The following is a 19382-nucleotide window of genomic DNA, read 5'->3' as shown; positions in this document are numbered from 1 at the left end:
TTTAAAAGCTGAAAGTTTTGGTTAGGAAGTTTGAGGATCAAATTGATAGAATTTGTAAATATGAATAGTTAAATTTATTGAATTATTTAGAATTAATATCAAATTGATAAAATATGTAAGTATTGAGGACCAAATGTGTTATTATACCAGTTAGAAAAAAGGTTTTCCATTATTAATTTTATGGGAGATGACCAAAACAAGAACAAATTCAAAGATTAGTATCTAAATGGAACGTTTTTAAAATTCGGTTACCAAAACAGGAACGCGGGCAAAGTTGGGTCACCGTTTTGTATAGTTTACCCTTGTTTAGACATTAGCAGCTAAATTTTAATGGTATTTTGCACCAATTACGCGATAAATCAGCAAGCAAATTGAAGAAGAAATCGGTAACAATTCGCAGCAACAGTAGCTTATACGAGTCAATAAAGTCAGCAAAAGAAAACAAAATTAAGTTGATTGATGTGAGCTGCAGTTAGATGAAATAATCGGTGCATTGAAGGGAAGAAAATATGGCAGCAAAATACGGTAATTATCTGGTGCAAAACAACCATAATCGAGCAGCTATTTTGGTGCTAAACGGTAAGCATACAGCAGCAACTTAAATGGGAACAATCGGTGCAATGGAGGGAAATAAAGTAGCAAAAAGAACTGCATTAAAACCAGCAATAATAGCGAAGTAATGGACTGCGGAACAGCTGGTCACTAATCACTAATAGCAGCAGCAAGAACAGAGACAACGTGACAAATTTTAGTGTTTTCTTGAAAGCAAACAACAGCTAGCTGATGAAGCAAATAATTGATGAATGGCGTGGGAAATTTGGAGGTCATTTGAGCGGCAATTGAAGTAACAATTAAGGAACATAATCGATGATGGATGGAGTGAATATGCAGTGCAATGGTTGTCAAAAATCAAAACAAAGAGTGTGACAATATAACGAACATCAAAGCTACAAAAGAGACAAACAAATAATACTAAAGAATGGAATTGAAGAGCTGATCAGAAACTGTTTAAAAGAATATGAAATCGACAACCAATGGCCATATTATGGGGTTCAAGCTTTCCAATCGAATGATGCTTGAATCTTGAAAAGAAATTCAAAGAGAAAAACTGGAGATCAATTTACCTTATTGAACCCTTGGATCAGCACCCGAAAATCAAAGAAACTCTTAGCTGAGAATTTTTCATCATCTTTAGAAGAATCAATAATCGGCTCACTCACGTAAACTCGAAAGTGTTGGTGTTATTAGCAAATGAAGAGAGCAAAACAGAGAAAATTAGCAATCCAATTTGACTTGTTATGTTTTTCATCATCTTTATCAAATACAAATTATACAAATTATCCCACTAAAACAATGTTGAAACTTGGAAAACATTGCTTGTAAAATAAATTAACTAAACATGTCATTCAACACCTAAACACATCAAGTCATTACCAACTTAGTTCTTCCTAACTATCTTAATATAAAAAACTGAAGAAAAGATTAAACCAAAAACATCGATTTTCTGCTCTTCAAGCCAACTAGCACTTCATCTTACAGTTCGCCTTATTGTTGATCAGCTCACACTTGGTCAATCCGCCAGGCTTAAACAATACGCGGGGCTTAGTCTTAGTCAATACGTCGGGCTTGCACATTTGGCTTACACTTGCTGGCTTGCAGTTTTGCATCTCATCAAGTGAGAGAGCTGTCGCATGGATGACGAATTTAAAATTTTTGGTGTAATAGCCATATAAATCCTCTTGATTCGTCCATTGTTCAATTAAGTTCTCAAGCTTTAAAATTTGAAATTTCTCATTCACTCCAAGCCAATCCCTAGCCAAAATAGCACTTGATAATTTTTAACTTCCAAGAATAAATTTTAACTCTGAAAGTAATTTTTTTAAAAATTAAATTTGCTTTATAAAAATTAATTTCCGATATACCTCGTATTATTTTACCAAAATTTCGTGAAATTTGACATCGAAAATTTTGGTGCATTAATTTTTTTTTTTAAATTTCTAAGAATCTGAAAACAAAGTGGAGAATAAACAATTTATAATGCATCTGTTAATAAATCCATTGCATGGTATTATTATTTTGATAAAAACACACACACAAAAATATCAACCAAAAAATATCAACCAATTATATGACCGTGTATTGAATACAATGATATTTTCTTATCGTATCTAAGAGCAATAGATTGTTGAAATATGACATTAAACATATATTCAAAGGTCAAAAACTGCTCCCACATGCCTTGTCGGGCCAGGTAAGTCACTGTTTTTGGCTTAATTAGCTATCATACCCCTGCAACAAGACAAATAATATCATACCCCTGCAAGCAGCTTCATTTATATTCCTGGTATTTTTTGATAAATCTCCAGGGCCAAAATAGTAGCCTATTTGTGGTGATTAATGATCCCAAATTCATACTTACAGCAACGGCAAACAAACACTTTATTTATATAAATAATCTTCCCATGTCCTCAAACCTTTGTATTCTGCATTCTAATGCCTATATATTAACCTTTTTACGAGAGTTATTCTTCAACTCAAAGCCTACATCACAGCAGCAATGGAGTTTTCTAAGCTTCTCATTTCCCTTTTCATTTTCCAAGTTTTCTTCCCTTGCCATATGTCAATCCAAGCAGCTCCTGCGAACTCGAACCTTTTCCGGGAATACATAGGAGCTGAATTCAACAACGTTAAATTCAGTGATGTTCCCATTATTTCAAATGTTGAATTCCACTTCATTCTCTCATTTGCCATAGACTATGACAGTACCACAGGCTCTCCTTCTCCAACAAATGGGAAGTTCAATGTCTTTTGGGACTCCGATAACCTCAGTCCTTCCCAGGTTTCTTCCATCAAGAGTACCCATTCAAATGTTAAAGTAGCTTTGAGCTTAGGAGGGGACAGTGTGGGAGATGGATATGCTTACTTCGACCCTTCCTCTGTAGATTCTTGGGTTTCCAATGCAGTTTCTTCACTCACAAATATCATCCAAGAGTACCATTTGGATGGGATTGATATTGATTATGAGCACTTCAATGCTGACCCTGACACTTTTTCTGAGTGCATTGGGAAACTTATAAAAACCCTCAAGAATAATGGAGTGATCTCTTTTGCTTCAATAGCTCCATTTGATGATGATGATGTTCAAAGCCATTACAAGGCTTTGTGGAAAAGCTATGGTGACCTCATTGACTATGTCAACTTTCAGTTCTATGCCTATGATCAAGGAACAACAGTCTCTCAGTTTATGAATTACTTCAACACCCAAAGCTCTAACTATAACGGTGGTAAGGTTTTAGCCAGCTTTATAAGCGACGGGAGCGGTGGCTTGACACCGGAAAACGGATTCTTCACTGCCTGCAGTAGGCTGAAGAGTGAGAACAAACTCCATGGCATATTTGTTTGGTCTGCAGATGATTCTAAGAGAAATGGTTTCCGCTATGAGAAGCAATCACAAGCTCTACTCGCAATTTCCCACTAGTATTTCTCTGTTATCTCCTTTTATAAAAGCACTGAATATGAGTTAAATTTACATTAGGGAATGTAGTGATGTACAATGTGTATTGCTTTCTTTTGTATAAATATATACCATAGATCTGATGTGTGCCCCTTTTCAACGCTTAAAGTGGGATTGTTTAGCGTAAAAGAGAGGGATTTGATGATATTTGGAATTATTATATCCCCAACAATTGCAATCAAACTCTGGGTTGGTACAAGTAAAAAAACAGCTCCACCATTTTTGTTAGGCAGATTTAAATAAAATTAAAAATAAAGCACTCATTTGTTCAATGCCAAGTTTGGCTTAGGCAAAGTAGCACACAGCAAAACCATTACATAAGTTAACAACAAAATTCTCCCAACAACGATTTAAAAGGGAACAAAAATTTATGGTTAATTATGGACGCATGTAAAGCTTGATGCTTCAAGTCCCAAAAAGGGATAGTAAAAAACTCAACACTTGGGAAGATCAGAGGGTGGAGGAGGCAGCTTTTGGTTTGGGAATTCTCCATCAAACACTATCCATGCCACTCCTAAGCCCCAGCTCTGATGAACATCAAAGTGATAGTGCATCAGCCAAACTCCTGCATCATTAACATATAATACCAGTAAATGCATTCTCATATTATGTTTTGAAGATAAAACTTGTATGATCTCAATCGTTACCAGGATTGTCTACTTGAAAACGGATTGCAACCAACCACCAGACGGCACCCCAACTGTGTTTCTTTCAACAGGATCAACCAGGTTGAACTTTGGAGGGTCGTTTTCAGGGTCAAAGTTTCCAAAACCCTGACCAACAACATAGAAGTTATAGCCATGGAGATGGAGAGGATGGCTCTCAGCACCAAGGATGCTTGTGTCCTGCAACACTACTTCCACGCTTGTATTGAATGGTATCACCACAAGTTTAGTGCCATTGTTTACAACTGTGTTGTTAGGTGGAGTGCCTGTGTAGTTGAATGGAATCAGAGGGAAAGCTGGGAAATCAGTGGTGTAAACCCCTTTAGAATATTGGGAGAAAAAGTGGGATTGGAGGAGTGCAATTCTTGGGAGTGCAAAGGAGATGCTGTTCATTGAAGCTGCAAATTTTGTGGTATTTGTTGGTCCTTGGCAGGTCTGGTTTTTGGGGCAAGGCTTGGTTCCAAGACCAACTGTGAAGAAAAATTTCTTGTCTACTTTTTGTGGGACATTGGCAGGGAACTTGGCGGTGGCTAAACTTCTGAATTTGCTTGTAAAATTGGCTACAAAATTTGTAGCATTGATAGCAGGCGAGCCTGGTTTAAGAAGTGGCCTGTTTTTTAAGCTACTGGATGGTGTTTCATATTCAAGAATACCAGCTACAGTAGTGTTATCAAAGGTGCCCATGCCAGTGGCATATGGTCTGGCTAACATCAAGAAAGTGACATTGGAAGCTGTAGATTTGGCTCTTAGAAGAACATTGGTGGTTTGTCCTGGTGTTATCATCAACACATTGGTCTCAAAGGGCTTCACATACACTGCATCAGCTTCCACCACAGTTAAACTGTGGTCTGCAATGCTGAAGAAAAGCTCATCACTGAGTGCAGCATTGATCAACCTCAGAAGATATGTTTCCCTGGCTTTACCTTCAGCTTATATGTATCTTTTAATCACAAATCACATACATTAATATCCAAATGGATATATAAATACATAGATACATACATGTGTACAAATATTTATATACCTTTGGCAGAACAATTGTACAATGGACCTGGGAGGCCATTGAAGGTGTAGGCATCTGAAACATTTGGGCCACCTCCTGTCTGAAGAGACTAGTTTATAACTGTCTCAGGATCAACATTAAACCACTCTCCTGTAGTTAACAATGATTGAGTTAAATTGCCATCAAAGGACATCATATATTTGCTACATTGCATGAAGAAGATATCGGTGATTCTGTAACATTACCGAACAAGATCGGGACTTCTTTGTAGGGCTTCACAAAAGGGTAAGATTCATTTCGCCTTGGGAGGATGATAAGCGGTCCGTACACAGTTGCTCTAAGCCATGAAATGTGAGCATGCCAGAAGAGAGTTCCTCTTTGGCCGGTAATGGTGAAGTTGTACACGTAAGAGTGGCCAGTTTGAATGGGACATTGCGTGATGTATGATGGCCCATCCGCCCATCCGCTCCGAAGCTGTCGAACTCCATGCTTGTAAACAACATTAATTTACCATATTCCAAAAGAGCGTAGCCATAGAAACGTAAACGACATATATATACCAGTGACTGCTGATATTGTTTGGAACATGGTTAACTACTTTAACGACTAAGCGGTCGCCTTCTCTGGTAATAACACGAGGTCCAGGGAACTTCCGATTAACCGTGTCAATGCTCTTAGTGTGGCACAAGCGAGTGATGTTTTTCAGCTTTATCTGCCAAGGGAAAATTGGATGAGTTCTTGAGGATTACATCAATTACTTTCACCTCAAGTTACCCAAAGTAAACAATGCAATATACATACATTGAAGGTATAGTGTCTGGTAATGCCTGTGTGTTTTTGTTGAAGTAATGGTCAGCATGCAGCAACCAAGACTATCGAAGGCACTACATGCAGAAGCTGCTGGTTCATCTAGTCAGCAAGCTGTTTATGTTTCATTTTGTAATTTTAAGTTAGAGTAATGTAACTTAGTTGCTTTATAACTATGTTAGGTTTATGTTTGATGTAATTTTGATGTTGATTGAGCTGATAAATCAGCTTTGTTTATTTGTTCAAGCTAATTAGCACAAGTTACTATGTGTATTAGTGGTAGTAGGTGAAGTTTAGGTCAACCTACTGTTTTGTCAAGATTGTAAACTTGTTTTATGTATTGGCTTTGTGCCATATTTAGTTTAAGGAATGAATTCAACAAGTTTTCATCCATATGCTCTCTGTTTTTAGCTTTGCTTCAAAATCTATTTGAGTTTTCTGCATTGTTTCTGCTGCAAGTCACGAGACTTGCTCAACAAGCATTCTGTTGAAGCTTGCTGCTGTTGCACTTAGATCCAACAATTGGTATCTAGAGCCATATTCTTAGAGGACCTGTTGTAGTTCAGTATCAAAACGATGGCATCATCAGGCTTTTCACCAGCTTCACCACCTGTCTTCAATGGAGAGGGCTTCAACATTTGGGCAGTTAAGATGAGGACTTACCTGCAGGCATTCGACCTATGGAAAGTTGTTAACTCAGATGCTGAGCCAGCACCTCTTCAAGCTAATCCAACAGTTGCTCAAATAAGGCAACACACTGATGAAAGAACAAAAAGGCACAAGGCCATGTCATGCATACAGAATTGTGTGACAGATGTGATCTTTATGAGGATCATGGCCTGTGAAACACCAAAGGAGGCTTGGGACAAGCTGAAAGAAGAATTTCAGGGGACTGAGAAAACAAGACAACAACAGCTGCTCAACTTGAGAAGAGATTTCGAAAATCTCAAAATGAAAGAGGAAGAAACAGTTAAGCAATACTCAGATCGGATTATGGCTGTTGTAAACAGCATAAGGCTCCTAGGAGAGCAATTCAGTGAAGCTAGAATAGTTGAGAAAGTCATGTCCACTCTACCAGAGAGGTATGAAGCTAAAATTTCATCCCTCGAAGACTCAAGGGACTTGACAACTATCTCCTTAACTGAGCTAATCAATGCCTTGTATGCACAAGAGCAAAGAAGAGCCAGCAGACAAGAGGAGCACCAGGAAGGGGCTTTTCAAGCCAAAGAAGCCTCGAGTATCAAAACTCACAAAGGCAAAAAGTTCTGGAAAAATAGGTCTAAGCCTGATGTTGCTAGGAGCAGTGACCAACTCTGCAGACATTGTAAAAGAGCTGGTCATCCAGAAGATAGATGCTGGTTTAGACCAGATGCAGTATGCCAACACTGCAAGAAAAAAGGCCATGTTGAAAAAGTTTGCAAGAATAGAAGCAAACCAAGACAGAATCAATTTCAGCAACAAAAGGTAGAAGCTCGAGTAGCTGAAGAAAGCAGTGATCAAGAAGAACATGTTTTTGCTGTGTCATATGCAGCAAATCAGAAGAAAGGTTCAAAGGACTGGCTTCTAGACAGTGGGTGTACAAACCACATGTCACCAGATGCAACTATCTTCAAAACCCTAGACAGAACCTGCAAAACCAAAGTAAAAATTGGAAATGGTCAGTTAATTAATGCTGAAGGAAGAGGAGATGTGCTGATTCATACCTCTACAGGTGGCAAAATCATTTCAAATGTACTTTTGGTACCTGAAATCGATAGGAACCTTCTCAGTATAACTCAACTACTTGAGAAAGGTTACTCAGTTGTTTTCAAGGAGAAAGAATGTCAAATTTTTTATCCAAGTGGATCAAACCTTATAACAGTCACCATGACTGATAAATGTTTTGAAGTAGACTGGCCAAATGACTCACATTCAGCCTGCATAGCCTCCACTGATGACTCAAGACTCTGGCATCAGAGGCTTGGACATACAAACTACAAATCCATAGCCCGCATGGTCAATGAAGGTCTGGCATAAAATTTCATCGATTCAGTGAAGAATGATGAGCTTTGTGAGATATGTCAGCAAGGAAAATTGGCAAGATTGCCATTTCCAACAAGCACAACATGGAGAGCATCAGAGAAGCTCCAGCTTGTGCATACAGATGTGTGTGGACCAATGAAGACTGAGTCTCTCAAAGGAAGCAGGTACTTTATTCTATTTATTGATGACTTTACAAGATACTGCTGGATTTATTTTCTAAAACAGAAATCAGAAGTTCCATCTGTGTTCCTGAAGTATAAAGCTGCTGTTGAAACTGAGTCTGGTTGCAAACTTAGAGCAATGAGGTCAGATAATGGAACTGAGTACACCTCAGCTCAGTTCCAAGTCTACTGTGAAGAAGCAGGTATCAAACACCAGTTGACTAATGTGTATACACCCCAACAGAATGGGGTCAGTGAAAGGAAAAATAGAAGCTTGATGAACATGGCAAGATGTCTTCTGTTTGAGAAGAATTTGCCCAAAACTCTGTGGGCTGAAGCTGTTAACACAGCAGTTTATCTCCAAAACAGGCTCCCAACCAAGGCTCTGGCTGAGAAGACTCCATTTGAAGCCTGGTTTGGGTTTAAGCCATCACTGGCTCATCTCAGAACTTTTGGTTGTCTGTGCTACACTCAAGTTCCAGCTGAGAAGAGAAGCAAGCTAGATAAAAGAGCTCAAGCAGGGATCCTGATCGGCTATAGCTTGGTTAAGAAGGGCTACAGAATCCTAGAACCTGCTACAAACAAGATATTGGTTAGCAGGGATGTTGTTTTCAATGAAAAAGGACACTGGAATTGGGAGAAGGCTGAACCAGAGGCAGTGGCTGAAGATCTGGCAGTGGACCAAGTTGAAAATGATGAAAACACATCTGAAATGGATGTAGATGATGTTCCAATCAGAGGCACTCGATCACTGGCTGATGTTTATGAAAGAGCACAAGTGGCAACTGTTGAACCAAGTTACTTTGAAGAAGCAGAAAGCCAGGAGGACTGGAAGCAAGCAATGATTGAAGAAATCAGAATGATTGAAAATAATCAGACCTGGAGTCTGGTTGATAGACCAACAAACAGGAAGATTATTGGTGTTAAATGGGTTTATCGAGTAAAGAACAATGCAGATGGTAGCCTAAACAAGTTAAAGGCTAGATTGGTTGTGAAAGGCTTCAGTCAAAGGTATGGATCAGACTACTTGGAGACCTTTGCACCAGTGGCCAGGCTAGACACTATTAGACTGCTAGTTGCCTTAGCAGCACAAAAACAGTGGCTGATACACCAACTTGATGTAAAATCAGCATTTCTGAATGGATTCCTTGAAGAGGAGATTTATGTGGAGCAACCTCAAGGTTTCAAGGTGTCTGGCAAGGAAGAAATGGTGTACAAGCTCAACAAAGCCTTGTATGGCTTGAAACAGGCTCCAAGGGCCTGGTATAGCAGAATAGATGGCTATCTGACCAGTCAAGGATTTGAAAGAAGTCTTAGCGAGCCAACTCTGTATGTTAAATCAACTAGTGCTGAAACTCAGCTCATTGTCTCAATATATGTCGATGACCTACTGGTGACAGGAGGAGATCATGAGATGCTAAGCAGCTTTAAAGCCAAAATGCAACAGCACTTTGAAATGTCAGACTTGGGATTGATGTCTTACTTCTTAGGCATGGAAGTAACTCAAGCTAAGAATGGGATTTGGCTAAGTCAAAAGACCTTTGCTATGAAGGTTCTCAACAAATTCTCAATGGAGAATTGCAAAGCAACCAGCACACCAGTTGCTGTTGGAGAAAAACTCTCGAGCCAAGACAAGCATGAAAAGGTTTGTGAAACAACCTATAGAAGTCTAGTTGGATGTTTGTTGTATTTGACTGCTACTAGACCTGACATAATGTATGCTGTGAGTCTACTCTCGAGGTTTATGCATTGTTCGAATGAAAGTCATTTTAGAGCTGCAAAAAGGGTTCTAAGATACATCAAAGGAACTTTGTCCTATGGAATGCAGTTTACCAAGGCTGAGAACTTGAAGCTAGTTGGATATTGTGACAGTGATTGGGCTGGTTCCTTGGATGACATGAAGAGCACTACAGGTTATGCATTCAACATAGGCTCTGCTATGATTTGCTGGAGCTCAAAGAAGCAGGGAGTAGTGGCTCAGTCGACTGCAGAAGCAGAATATGTGGCTGCTGCTGCAGCAGTCAATCAAGCCATATGGCTTAGAAAAATTTTGAAAGATATCAATCATGAGCAAAAGGAAGCAACTGAGATAATGTGTGACAACCAATCAGCAGTTGCTATTGCAAAGAATCCTGTTTTTCATGGAAGGACCAAGCACTTCAACATCAAACTTCATGCAGTTCGAGAAATGGAGCAAGCTCATGTTGTTAAGCTGATACATTGCAGTTCTGAAGAGCAAACTGCTGATATTTTAACAAAAGCACTAAGTGTTTCCAAGTTTCAACACCTGAGAGCTAATATGGGAGTTTGCAACATGCTAACCAAGGAGGAGTGTTGAAGTAATGGTCAGCATGCAGCAACCAAGACTACCGAAGGCACTACATGCAGAAGCTGCTGGTTCATCTAGTCAGCAAGCTGTTTATGTTTCATTTTGTAATTTTAAGTTAGAGTAATGTAACTTAGTTGCTTTATAACTATGTTAGGTTTATGTTTGATGTAATTTTGATGTTGATTGAGCTGATAAATCAGCTTTGTTTATTTGTTCAAGCTAATTAGCACAAGTTACTATGTGTATTAGTGGTAGTAGGTGAAGTTTAGGTCAACCTACTGTTTTGTCAAGATTGTAAACTTGTTTTATGTATTGGCTTTGTGCCATATTTAGTTTAAGGAATGAATTCAACAAGTTTTCATCCATATGCTCTCCGTTTTTAGCTTTGCTTCAAAATCTATTTGAGTTTTCTGCATTGTTTCTGCTGCAAGTCACGAGACTTGCTCAACAAGCATTCTGTTGAAGCTTGCTGCTGTTGCACTTAGATCCAACAGTTTTGCAGTGACAGCCTCAGGATAGGCCATGAAACAGCCAACAGCAACAAAAAGTATCATGACAATTGCTGGTGAAGCACCCATGTTTTAAGCTGGAAAGAAAATATAGGTAAAGTCTTTGAAGTTTTGGCTTTTAATTTGGGGCGATTCATGAAAAAAAAAACTGTGGAGATATGCATGTTTATATAGAGACAAGGTCGAACTATCTGTAAGTCCATGTTTGGTTGATTAGGTAATAAGATGTTACAGCTTTGAGAAAGCAGAGATTTACCAACAACCAATGGCCCCAATGTTCACTGTGGAGTGTCATTAAAGCCAATTAACCAATCTGTTGATGATGATAAACAACTTCATTAGAGCCCTTTTCTCAAGAAACCAGCATAAATTTATATGCATATAGAGAAAACCAAGTGAAACTACTGGAGATATTCTCATTTGGTTGGTGATACTAAAAGAAATTTCTTGGTTAAGATTAATGGAGACTTTTGAAAGATGTATTGTAAGATAATCATGTGGTTTTAGATGTTTTATTACCATTGAAGTAAACTGTGAAATAAACATCCCAACCACTGTGCATTTAGTATATATGATGCCTTTGACCCAAAATATAGCTGATATATAACTTAATATAGGATTATTATTTGGTGGTCATAAATGGTATTAAGAAAACGTCATGTGTATAATTTATTTATTGCTTTTTAAATATCAAAGGATACTCAGCATTTCTTATTTTTATTTGTAAAGATTTACCAAATAATTGTTCTAATATATATCGTTTTTACGTAATATATGTGATACTAATAATACATATACCCAGCTTTCTTATCTAATGTTCTTACTATTGATGCTTTGATTGTAAGTGTAGGACTATAGGACGGGGTGTATAAGGAGAGTTTACTGGTTTGGATTTGTTTGTTTTTCACTTTCATTTCTCTGTTGATTTCTCTTTGCTTAATAAAGGTATTTTACTTTCAAAAAATATAATAATATATATACTTGTCAAATAAACATTTTGGGTTGATTTTGGATTGGGTCAATCTGAATCGAGTCAATTTGAATTTTAAAATTTGTAGTTATTTTGCATTTGGGTCAATTTTGAATTTGGATCCAGCCATTTTGAGTAATAGGTTTGAGTCTTTAAGATTTTCATGTCAAGTTTTTCAAATCAAATCATTTCGTGTTCAAAACATTTTAGATTTTTTCATTCATGTTTAAATTTAAGCTCGAGTCATTTGAATTTTGTTATTCAAGTTCAGATTCAAATCATTTTGGATACAAATAATTCTTAATTTAATTTTGAACTATTTAACTTTTTTATCAAGTTAAATTAGGTAAGTATAAAGTTAAATTAACTAAACTGTATTTGTGTTGAGGTCAAAATTGAGGGATACATGTATGTATGTTGATGGATTATGCTAGAGCTAACTGTATCTAATAAAAAAGGTTAGCATCTTCCCTTGCCAATCAACCAATTAAATTGAGATTCACATTCATGGTGACGGTTATTTCCATGAAAGGCTTACTGGGACATGCAAATTGGGTAGGTGATAACAGCTCACTCCAACCAAATAGAAGCCACGGGTGAGTCGACAAGCCAAGGGAAGACGACTCTTGACCCACCTTCCTTTCAAGCAACTCCAGAAATGATTAGGGTTTATACTTCTTACTGTTGTTAATAACCAAACCAAATCACTCACCCACATTTATCAATTGTCTAGATCCTCAAGGCTTTTGTGAAAAATAGTTTATCAATCAGACCTTGGTACGGAGTTGGAATTTTTCAGTTGTACCCACCATAACTCTTGTAGCATACAATCCTTGTTACACATCATTTATCAAAACCCTAACATGAAAATGAGACTTGTAAAATATGTAGGGTTAATCGCTATTTAAAGGTTTTTTTTTTGTGATTTTTAAATGTGTATGAATATATGTGTCCAAAATTATCAAATCTACCTACTCTAAAGCATCTTCATACTAATAATGGAGATTTTTTACGTGTTTGTGTCCCATTTTTCTAGTTAAATTAACATAAAACTTCTCAAAATAGATTATTGATTTCATTCAGCAACGTTGCCTGGAGTTGTTGCATCAATGGCAAAGACGATCCCTGGACAAATGGGAGCTAGAAACTGCAACGCTAAAGAGTAACTGCAAAATTCTTTTACGATGAAATTGTCCAAGGATTCCTTCCTGCATATACCTTGGAACCTGAAAGCAGATTACTTAATTTCAGATCAGCAGTTTTCACGCAATAATAGCCTGCAAGATGCCACCATGAGTAGCGCAATCACTTCGCTTATCTGGTTAGGTTAAAGATCACTGTGTCATTGGCGGAAATACTGGATTGAGCCAAGTTTTTCCATGGATGATTATGTTCGAACTTGTATATAAGTCCTCCCTTCTGCAATGTAAAAATCGAATTAAAGGTCAAACCAATAAAGATCCCTGCTGTTGGTTTAACGGGTTGAATCAGTCGATTGTATTGAAATGAAGAACTTAGATATCAAATAAATAGGTCTATTACTAGATAAATATTAAATATAACAAATATTTAAACAAAGTACATAGTTTATTAAATTTGATCGGTTTGAAAGATTCCTTAATTGAAAGGTATAGACTAAACCGGATGGGCAATCAATTTTCGATTAAATCAACCCATCTTGTCGAAGTGTATTAGATGAGAAAACTACAAATAAAAAACAAATAAAGTAGATTAAAGAGGAAAGCGAAGTGGAAAAGAAAGGTACAAATCTATCCAAAAGGAACTGATGACCTCGCACAAAGTGTATTAGATGAGATCATATGGGATTTCTCCAGTTCAAAGGTACAAGGCTGAGAATGATGAACATATACCCTTATTTTTCTTCAAATGAATGCCCAAGATAGATAACAGACCAACCCTGGAGGATATTTACACACCACCAAAACATTAACTATTTGTATGTAACTGCAAACATGATTGATATGCTTTACTGGATATACAGATTATATTACTTGGAGGATTCAAGTTAAACCGTGTCTGAATCATCAGACTCACTCCCCCTGTTTTCCTGCCTTCTTGAGCCCATTTTGAACTTACATACAGGGCACGTGCCTTGTTGCCGCAGCCACGGATCGATACAACTGGCATGAAACTGCAACATGAGATTGTTATCAGTATATGTATATAGCTGTTAGTGTTATACTAACATCATATAACAGAAATGACCTCAGGACATGAAAGATTTGAGATTTAGGAATTAACCATTAGCATCTCAACCAAGGACTAAGCATAGAAGCACCAGCAGCCCGGCACACAATCAAGAATCATGAAGAATTGAGAAATGTTTGTCAAATTAAAAGAAGAAAAGTTGAGGCCAGACTTTGAAATGATGGTGGTAAAAGGTCATCCATTGAAGGTAGGAAAACAGACATTTACACTTCCTGCGAATCAGGATCTAACTCAAACATTTACAAATAAGAATATTTATTTTCTCAAAGTCACACCCATGAAAAACAAAACTGCCAAAATCGGTAATGGTTTCACAGTTTACAATTTCCACAAATAAAACATGGGAAATAAAAAGAAAAAATAGTTTAGGAAAGGAAACTCGGAAACACTTCATACTGTTACTGCTAAGAGTTGGAAAAACTGCATATGTATGTTACAAGATTTCTACCATTCTATAACTATTCATATACCTTAAGTAATCACTATTGCACTATGTGAGAGATTATTTGGTGCAATTCATTGGACATTGGAGATGATGAAAATTGATTGTTCTTTTTTTTTCTTGGGGTGGGGGGGGGGAGTGCGGGTTAACACGTTCGTCAAATAACAGTACAACATAAAATCATTAGATGACAACAGAAAACATGGGTAGACTGTAAAATAGAACCTGATGCAAACATGGCAAGCTCCGAACAAGCTCCCCCCTGTTAACTTGATCCAAGCAAATAGTACAAGTTAATTCATCTTCTGAAGCCTTCATACCCCCATCACCGGTCCTAGAATCTTGCTTCGGCTGTGCAATATGTACATATAGTTCAGAAAGATGCAGACTCAAGACAAATTGCCTTGGAACACTTAAATGCTCTCTCTGATTAGGTCAGCATTGAATATGAAAAGGAGACAGGGCAGGGTGGTTTTTGCTCACCTTGACCCCAAAAGTAAATAATATACCTGACCTGATATGTCACAGTTATCATTTTTTATACCTTTTATCAAAACATAATAATAGTACAATATAATAAATATTAACTAGGCAGTGAAATCCCAAAAAAATTACACTGCATACTATTTCAAAAACCCACCCTGACCCAAACCCGATTTCAAAAAGAAAATCTGACCCTTTCAGGTCGGATCGGGTTGGAACCCATTGATTACAGGCTTTTTTGCCATCCTAGAGGTATTGACTTGTTTTGTTACCAAGATCTTCTTTGAAACCTAAAAAATTATTAGAACTTGAAAACTGAACGATCACTATTATTATTTTCTAACTGAGAGCAAACCAAAAACTCAAAATTATCTACAGATACCTCAACTGGAGCAGACGAAGATGATGCCTGCTTTGGTAATGATCCAGCACTGCAAAAATAAGAAAATTAATGTGATTATGATTTTGGTCAAAAGAAACTCAGCTGCTAGTTCACAACTAAAGCAAGCTACCTAAACATAAACATTTATGTGTACCTCTCTGTTCCAGGAACCTTGTACTTGTGAACGGGTAAAGCATTTATCTCTTCCTCACTCATTGAAGGAGTTGTGGAAACATTATCAGAATCCAATGCTCTGAGGGTTTCATAATCTAGAGCAGAAGTAAGCAAAGTGATAATCTTCATAAAACCAAATGAAATACAAACCAAAACACTCCTTGCATATCTGTCAACCATGTTAAAACCAACCCATAGAATCCAAGGAGTAAATATTGAGAATCACCATACCCAGATCGTCAAATTCACGGTCAAGAAGTGCAAGTTGGAGTCTTAGTCCTTGTAAGCGTCCTCTAGTAGCAAAAGCAATTGATGGTGGCATGTGTAAACGCAGCTCAGTATGACCAAGCAAACCACTAGCTGCAGCAGCGTGAGCTCGGGCCTGAGCTTGAAGTTGTTGACAAGTTGCATACATCCTTAGACTCGTAGCCATTAGAAAGACACCCACTACTAGCCAAAGCTGCACAAAGAGACATAGAAGATAACTACATGACTTCCATGTATTAATAGTCACACCACCATGCTCCCAAAGAATGTATAGTGTTTACATACCAGAAAGTTTGGTGACATTTGATGAGAGTTTAAAATCATGAACAGCAAAAGAACTGCTGGAAACAAACAAGAACAGATTAGAAATGCAAATTAAAGGCACAACAAGGAATGATTAGAGGCAAAAGTTTTAACAGATGCAACGGAAGAAAACACATGCAACTAAAAACATCACCTGTGACAAGAAAGGCCAGCGAATTAGAATTAACTGGTCGGGCTGCATGTATGCGCTGGAAAAAAAATTGTGCAAGAAAAGTTCAAGCCCCTTTATATAGGATGATAAAATCTGGCCAACCAAATGATAAGATGTACTCATATGGTTAAGCAAAATACCACAGCTGGACGTTCAGGAATAAATCCTGAAAACCCACTTTCAATATCCCCTCTAGTCCCTCGGAAAACAAAACTCATTGTTGCAAAAAACCAGAATTTCCACTTGTCTAGAAGGAGGCAGATGCGAACAACTTCTCCTCTTGAAAAATTTCAAATCCTATGATATTACAAATGTGAATCACAGTTACAAGCCATTCCAATAATAAAAAAGCATAGATAGCCAGTAAATCATGCTTTATTAAACTGAAATTTACTCAAAATATAACGATTGACATGGTCTATTATTAAGCTGAAACCACTTTCCTTGATAAGAAGGAAGTTGTAAAGCTGATAACACATCCTGATTACTTTAAATATAATTTTCTATATAGAATTCTTAGAAGAAGATGCAAACTAGTATTTAAATATAAATAATGAAATCAATTTTTGCAACACTTCTACTCGCAAGCTGACCATTTCTGAGCCAATGCTTTTCTGGAGGCTCAAATAGAATACTTTTTTTCCAGCATATAATTACAAAAATGCATCAACCTATCAACATGCTCTAAGCTCTCAAGGGGTCTGTGGTCATTACAAAACCAGAGATTTCATTATTGTTAATGCAGATCATGACAAGAAAACGTTATCAATCCCCAAACTCAAAAGCAAAAGCACTACAAAAGGAATTGGAATCCAACATGGGAAAAGAAATAAAAGATCATAAATTTCAGTGGGAACAAAGTCATTGTAAATTAGTAATCCCAAAAGGCCATTACAGATAAAAAAAATCAAGACCTAACCACCCAATTGACTGATTCAAATGACATTAAAGCCTAACAAAGATGACCCACGAATGAAATCCAACAAAGTTTAACACCAACATATCTCTATTTCTCAGTTCCCATATAAAGTAACTTAAAAAGCGAATGCACAGAATTGTTCATATATCGCAATGACATTTACCTTGCCAGTAGCACTATTATTATAGTAATTAAATTCTCTTTAAAGCCCCAACCACCCTCTAAACTAAAGTTAACAATAAATTATGCTAAGTAAGCCATACTTTACACATACTCAGAAGCAAAAGATTCAAAGTTTATGATTCAAATTCCTTTCCTTTTTAAATCTTTTGAACATTAATAAAATAAATCACATATAAAGACTGAATCAACCGCAAAATCGAGCAAAAGGAATAATAGAATTTTAAATATATTAACACAGAGGACCTACATTGCTCTATGTGAATCAATATCTCCAAAAAAAAAAATTCCACTTTCCAGGTTTTCGTTGAATGATGAGAAACCGAAAGGAAAAGAAAAAAGAAAAATCACCGGTTTCCACCGTTTTCTCAGAAAACAAACAGAATTCGATGCGAAGAACCAAAGAAAAGCCAGAAAATAAGTTTTAAAAAGAACTTACTCAAGAAAATTGAAGATCAATCGCTAAAAAGACAAAAGGCCGTCCTATTAATTGCAAAACACGAGCAATTTGAGAGAAAAAGAACATAAAACTTGCAAGAAATTCTTCTGCGCTCTTTTCCTTTGTCCGAAATGAAAATAGCAATTTATCTTTATTCATTTTTCATTTTTTTAAAATTTTTTTACGGAGAGAGAAAGCTCTAGAGAGTGACACGTGCACTTGGTTTGGATCTGATCGTTGCCACGTCTTGTTGACAGCGTGAATGACTTAATATCAGCCGTTGGATCTGTCATTTGTGGTTTGGAGCTTCGTCGCCAAATCAGCATCCATACTTCCAAATATCTGTATTCTTTTCTGAACAAATAATTTTATTTTTTTAGAAGGCATAATGAAAAAACTGTCTCAATTGATATGATTAAAATCACGATGTTTTAGAGACTAATGTTAAAATCTAACAAAGAAATTGGAAAATAAAACCACATCATGTAACAATTGGGAAGGTGCAGTGCAAACATCAGCAAGCTAAAGTTCACTATAAGTCGATGTATCATAGTATAAAGATTATTTTAGTCCATCTACCACTAAAACCAACATTTTAATCCACATATGTTTGAAAAGTCATTTTAGTCAATGACTTTGGCAATAAATAAAATATTAAATTAAATTTGAAATTTTACTTGTCATAAATCTCACATGTTTTCTTTTTACGAATTTTCGAGTGAGTACTTATGTACGTATTTAGAACAACACCCACTAGTCATGCCATTCATGAGTTAGAGACTATTGGAGAAGATCCAATTAGTTGAAAGCAAAGATTGAAGTTATGTGAGAATCCAAAATTAATCTCGAAGGATTCCATAAGGTCAACTTCGTCTGGACTTTTAGAGATTCTCCGACCAGTTTTTTGGGTAATCCAGGTGCCTAAATTGTAAAGCTTCAATTTATCTTTGAAACGGGTTTCGAATCATCAGATTTTAAGGCCTATAGCCATAAGCTCATTTTCATAAAACAATGCAATTCCTTATGGGAAGTTCAAGATTAATCGTTGGGTTCCATAGGGGTAACTTCAACCGGACTTATCAAAACATTCTGGCCACCTTTTAGTGTGATTCTTCTATTCAAATAGTAGATCTTCGAGCCTTATTTTCAACGTTTCTTGAATCACGAAAGTTCAAATTCTATATCCCTACAGACAATTTAAGTTTAATTGTAAATCAACTTCTCCAACTTGTGAAAATGGATCAAAACACATTTAAGTACTAGAGTATCGTGATGTATTGTTCTTAACTATCCAAGCGGATCAAAACATACTTGTATTTTTTTCAAACAAATTAGTTTAAATAAATTTTCATTGAATACATTAATAGTCTTTGTATATTGTCTTCAACGATTTTGCACGTAAAGCAAAATGG

At 36.7% G+C, this 19382-nt stretch overlaps 2 protein-coding genes and 1 pseudogene across 4 annotated transcripts; 1 reads left to right on the top strand and 2 right to left on the bottom strand.

Annotated features, from left to right (window-relative positions):
• The first annotated feature begins 2354 nt into the window (after positions 1-2354).
• On the top strand, positions 2355-3606 carry LOC107950334 (chitinase 2). The gene has a single exon (XM_016885157.2). It carries the CDS (start codon positions 2558-2560, stop codon positions 3476-3478), a length of 921 nt encoding a protein of 306 aa, XP_016740646.1. The 5' UTR covers positions 2355-2557; the 3' UTR covers positions 3479-3606.
• A 342-nt stretch (positions 3607-3948) lies between these two features.
• On the bottom strand, positions 3949-6528 carry LOC107949972 (laccase-2-like; annotated as a pseudogene).
• Positions 6529-13750: 7222 nt separating this feature from the next.
• LOC107950331 (E3 ubiquitin-protein ligase SDIR1-like) lies at positions 13751-18186 on the bottom strand. 3 transcript variants are annotated; one of them, XM_016885152.2, is made up of 10 exons: positions 17971-18186; positions 16573-16729; positions 16415-16469; positions 16243-16295; positions 15922-16150; positions 15671-15785; positions 15517-15565; positions 14877-15002; positions 13993-14132; positions 13751-13898 (listed from the first exon to the last, which is right to left on the bottom strand). In XM_016885152.2, the coding sequence occupies exons 2-9, from the start codon at positions 16648-16650 to the stop codon at positions 14007-14009; spliced, it is 831 nt and encodes a 276-aa protein (XP_016740641.2). In that variant the 5' UTR covers positions 16651-16729; positions 17971-18186; the 3' UTR covers positions 13751-13898; positions 13993-14006.
• Between the last annotated feature and the right edge of the window lie 1196 nt (positions 18187-19382).

This window comes from Gossypium hirsutum, chromosome D03 (assembly GCF_007990345.1).
Source record: "Gossypium hirsutum isolate 1008001.06 chromosome D03, Gossypium_hirsutum_v2.1, whole genome shotgun sequence".
NCBI lineage: Eukaryota > Viridiplantae > Streptophyta > Magnoliopsida > Malvales > Malvaceae > Gossypium > Gossypium hirsutum.
The sequence above is the reverse complement of the archived record's forward strand: the minus strand, read 5'-3'. Positions and strand labels throughout refer to the sequence as shown.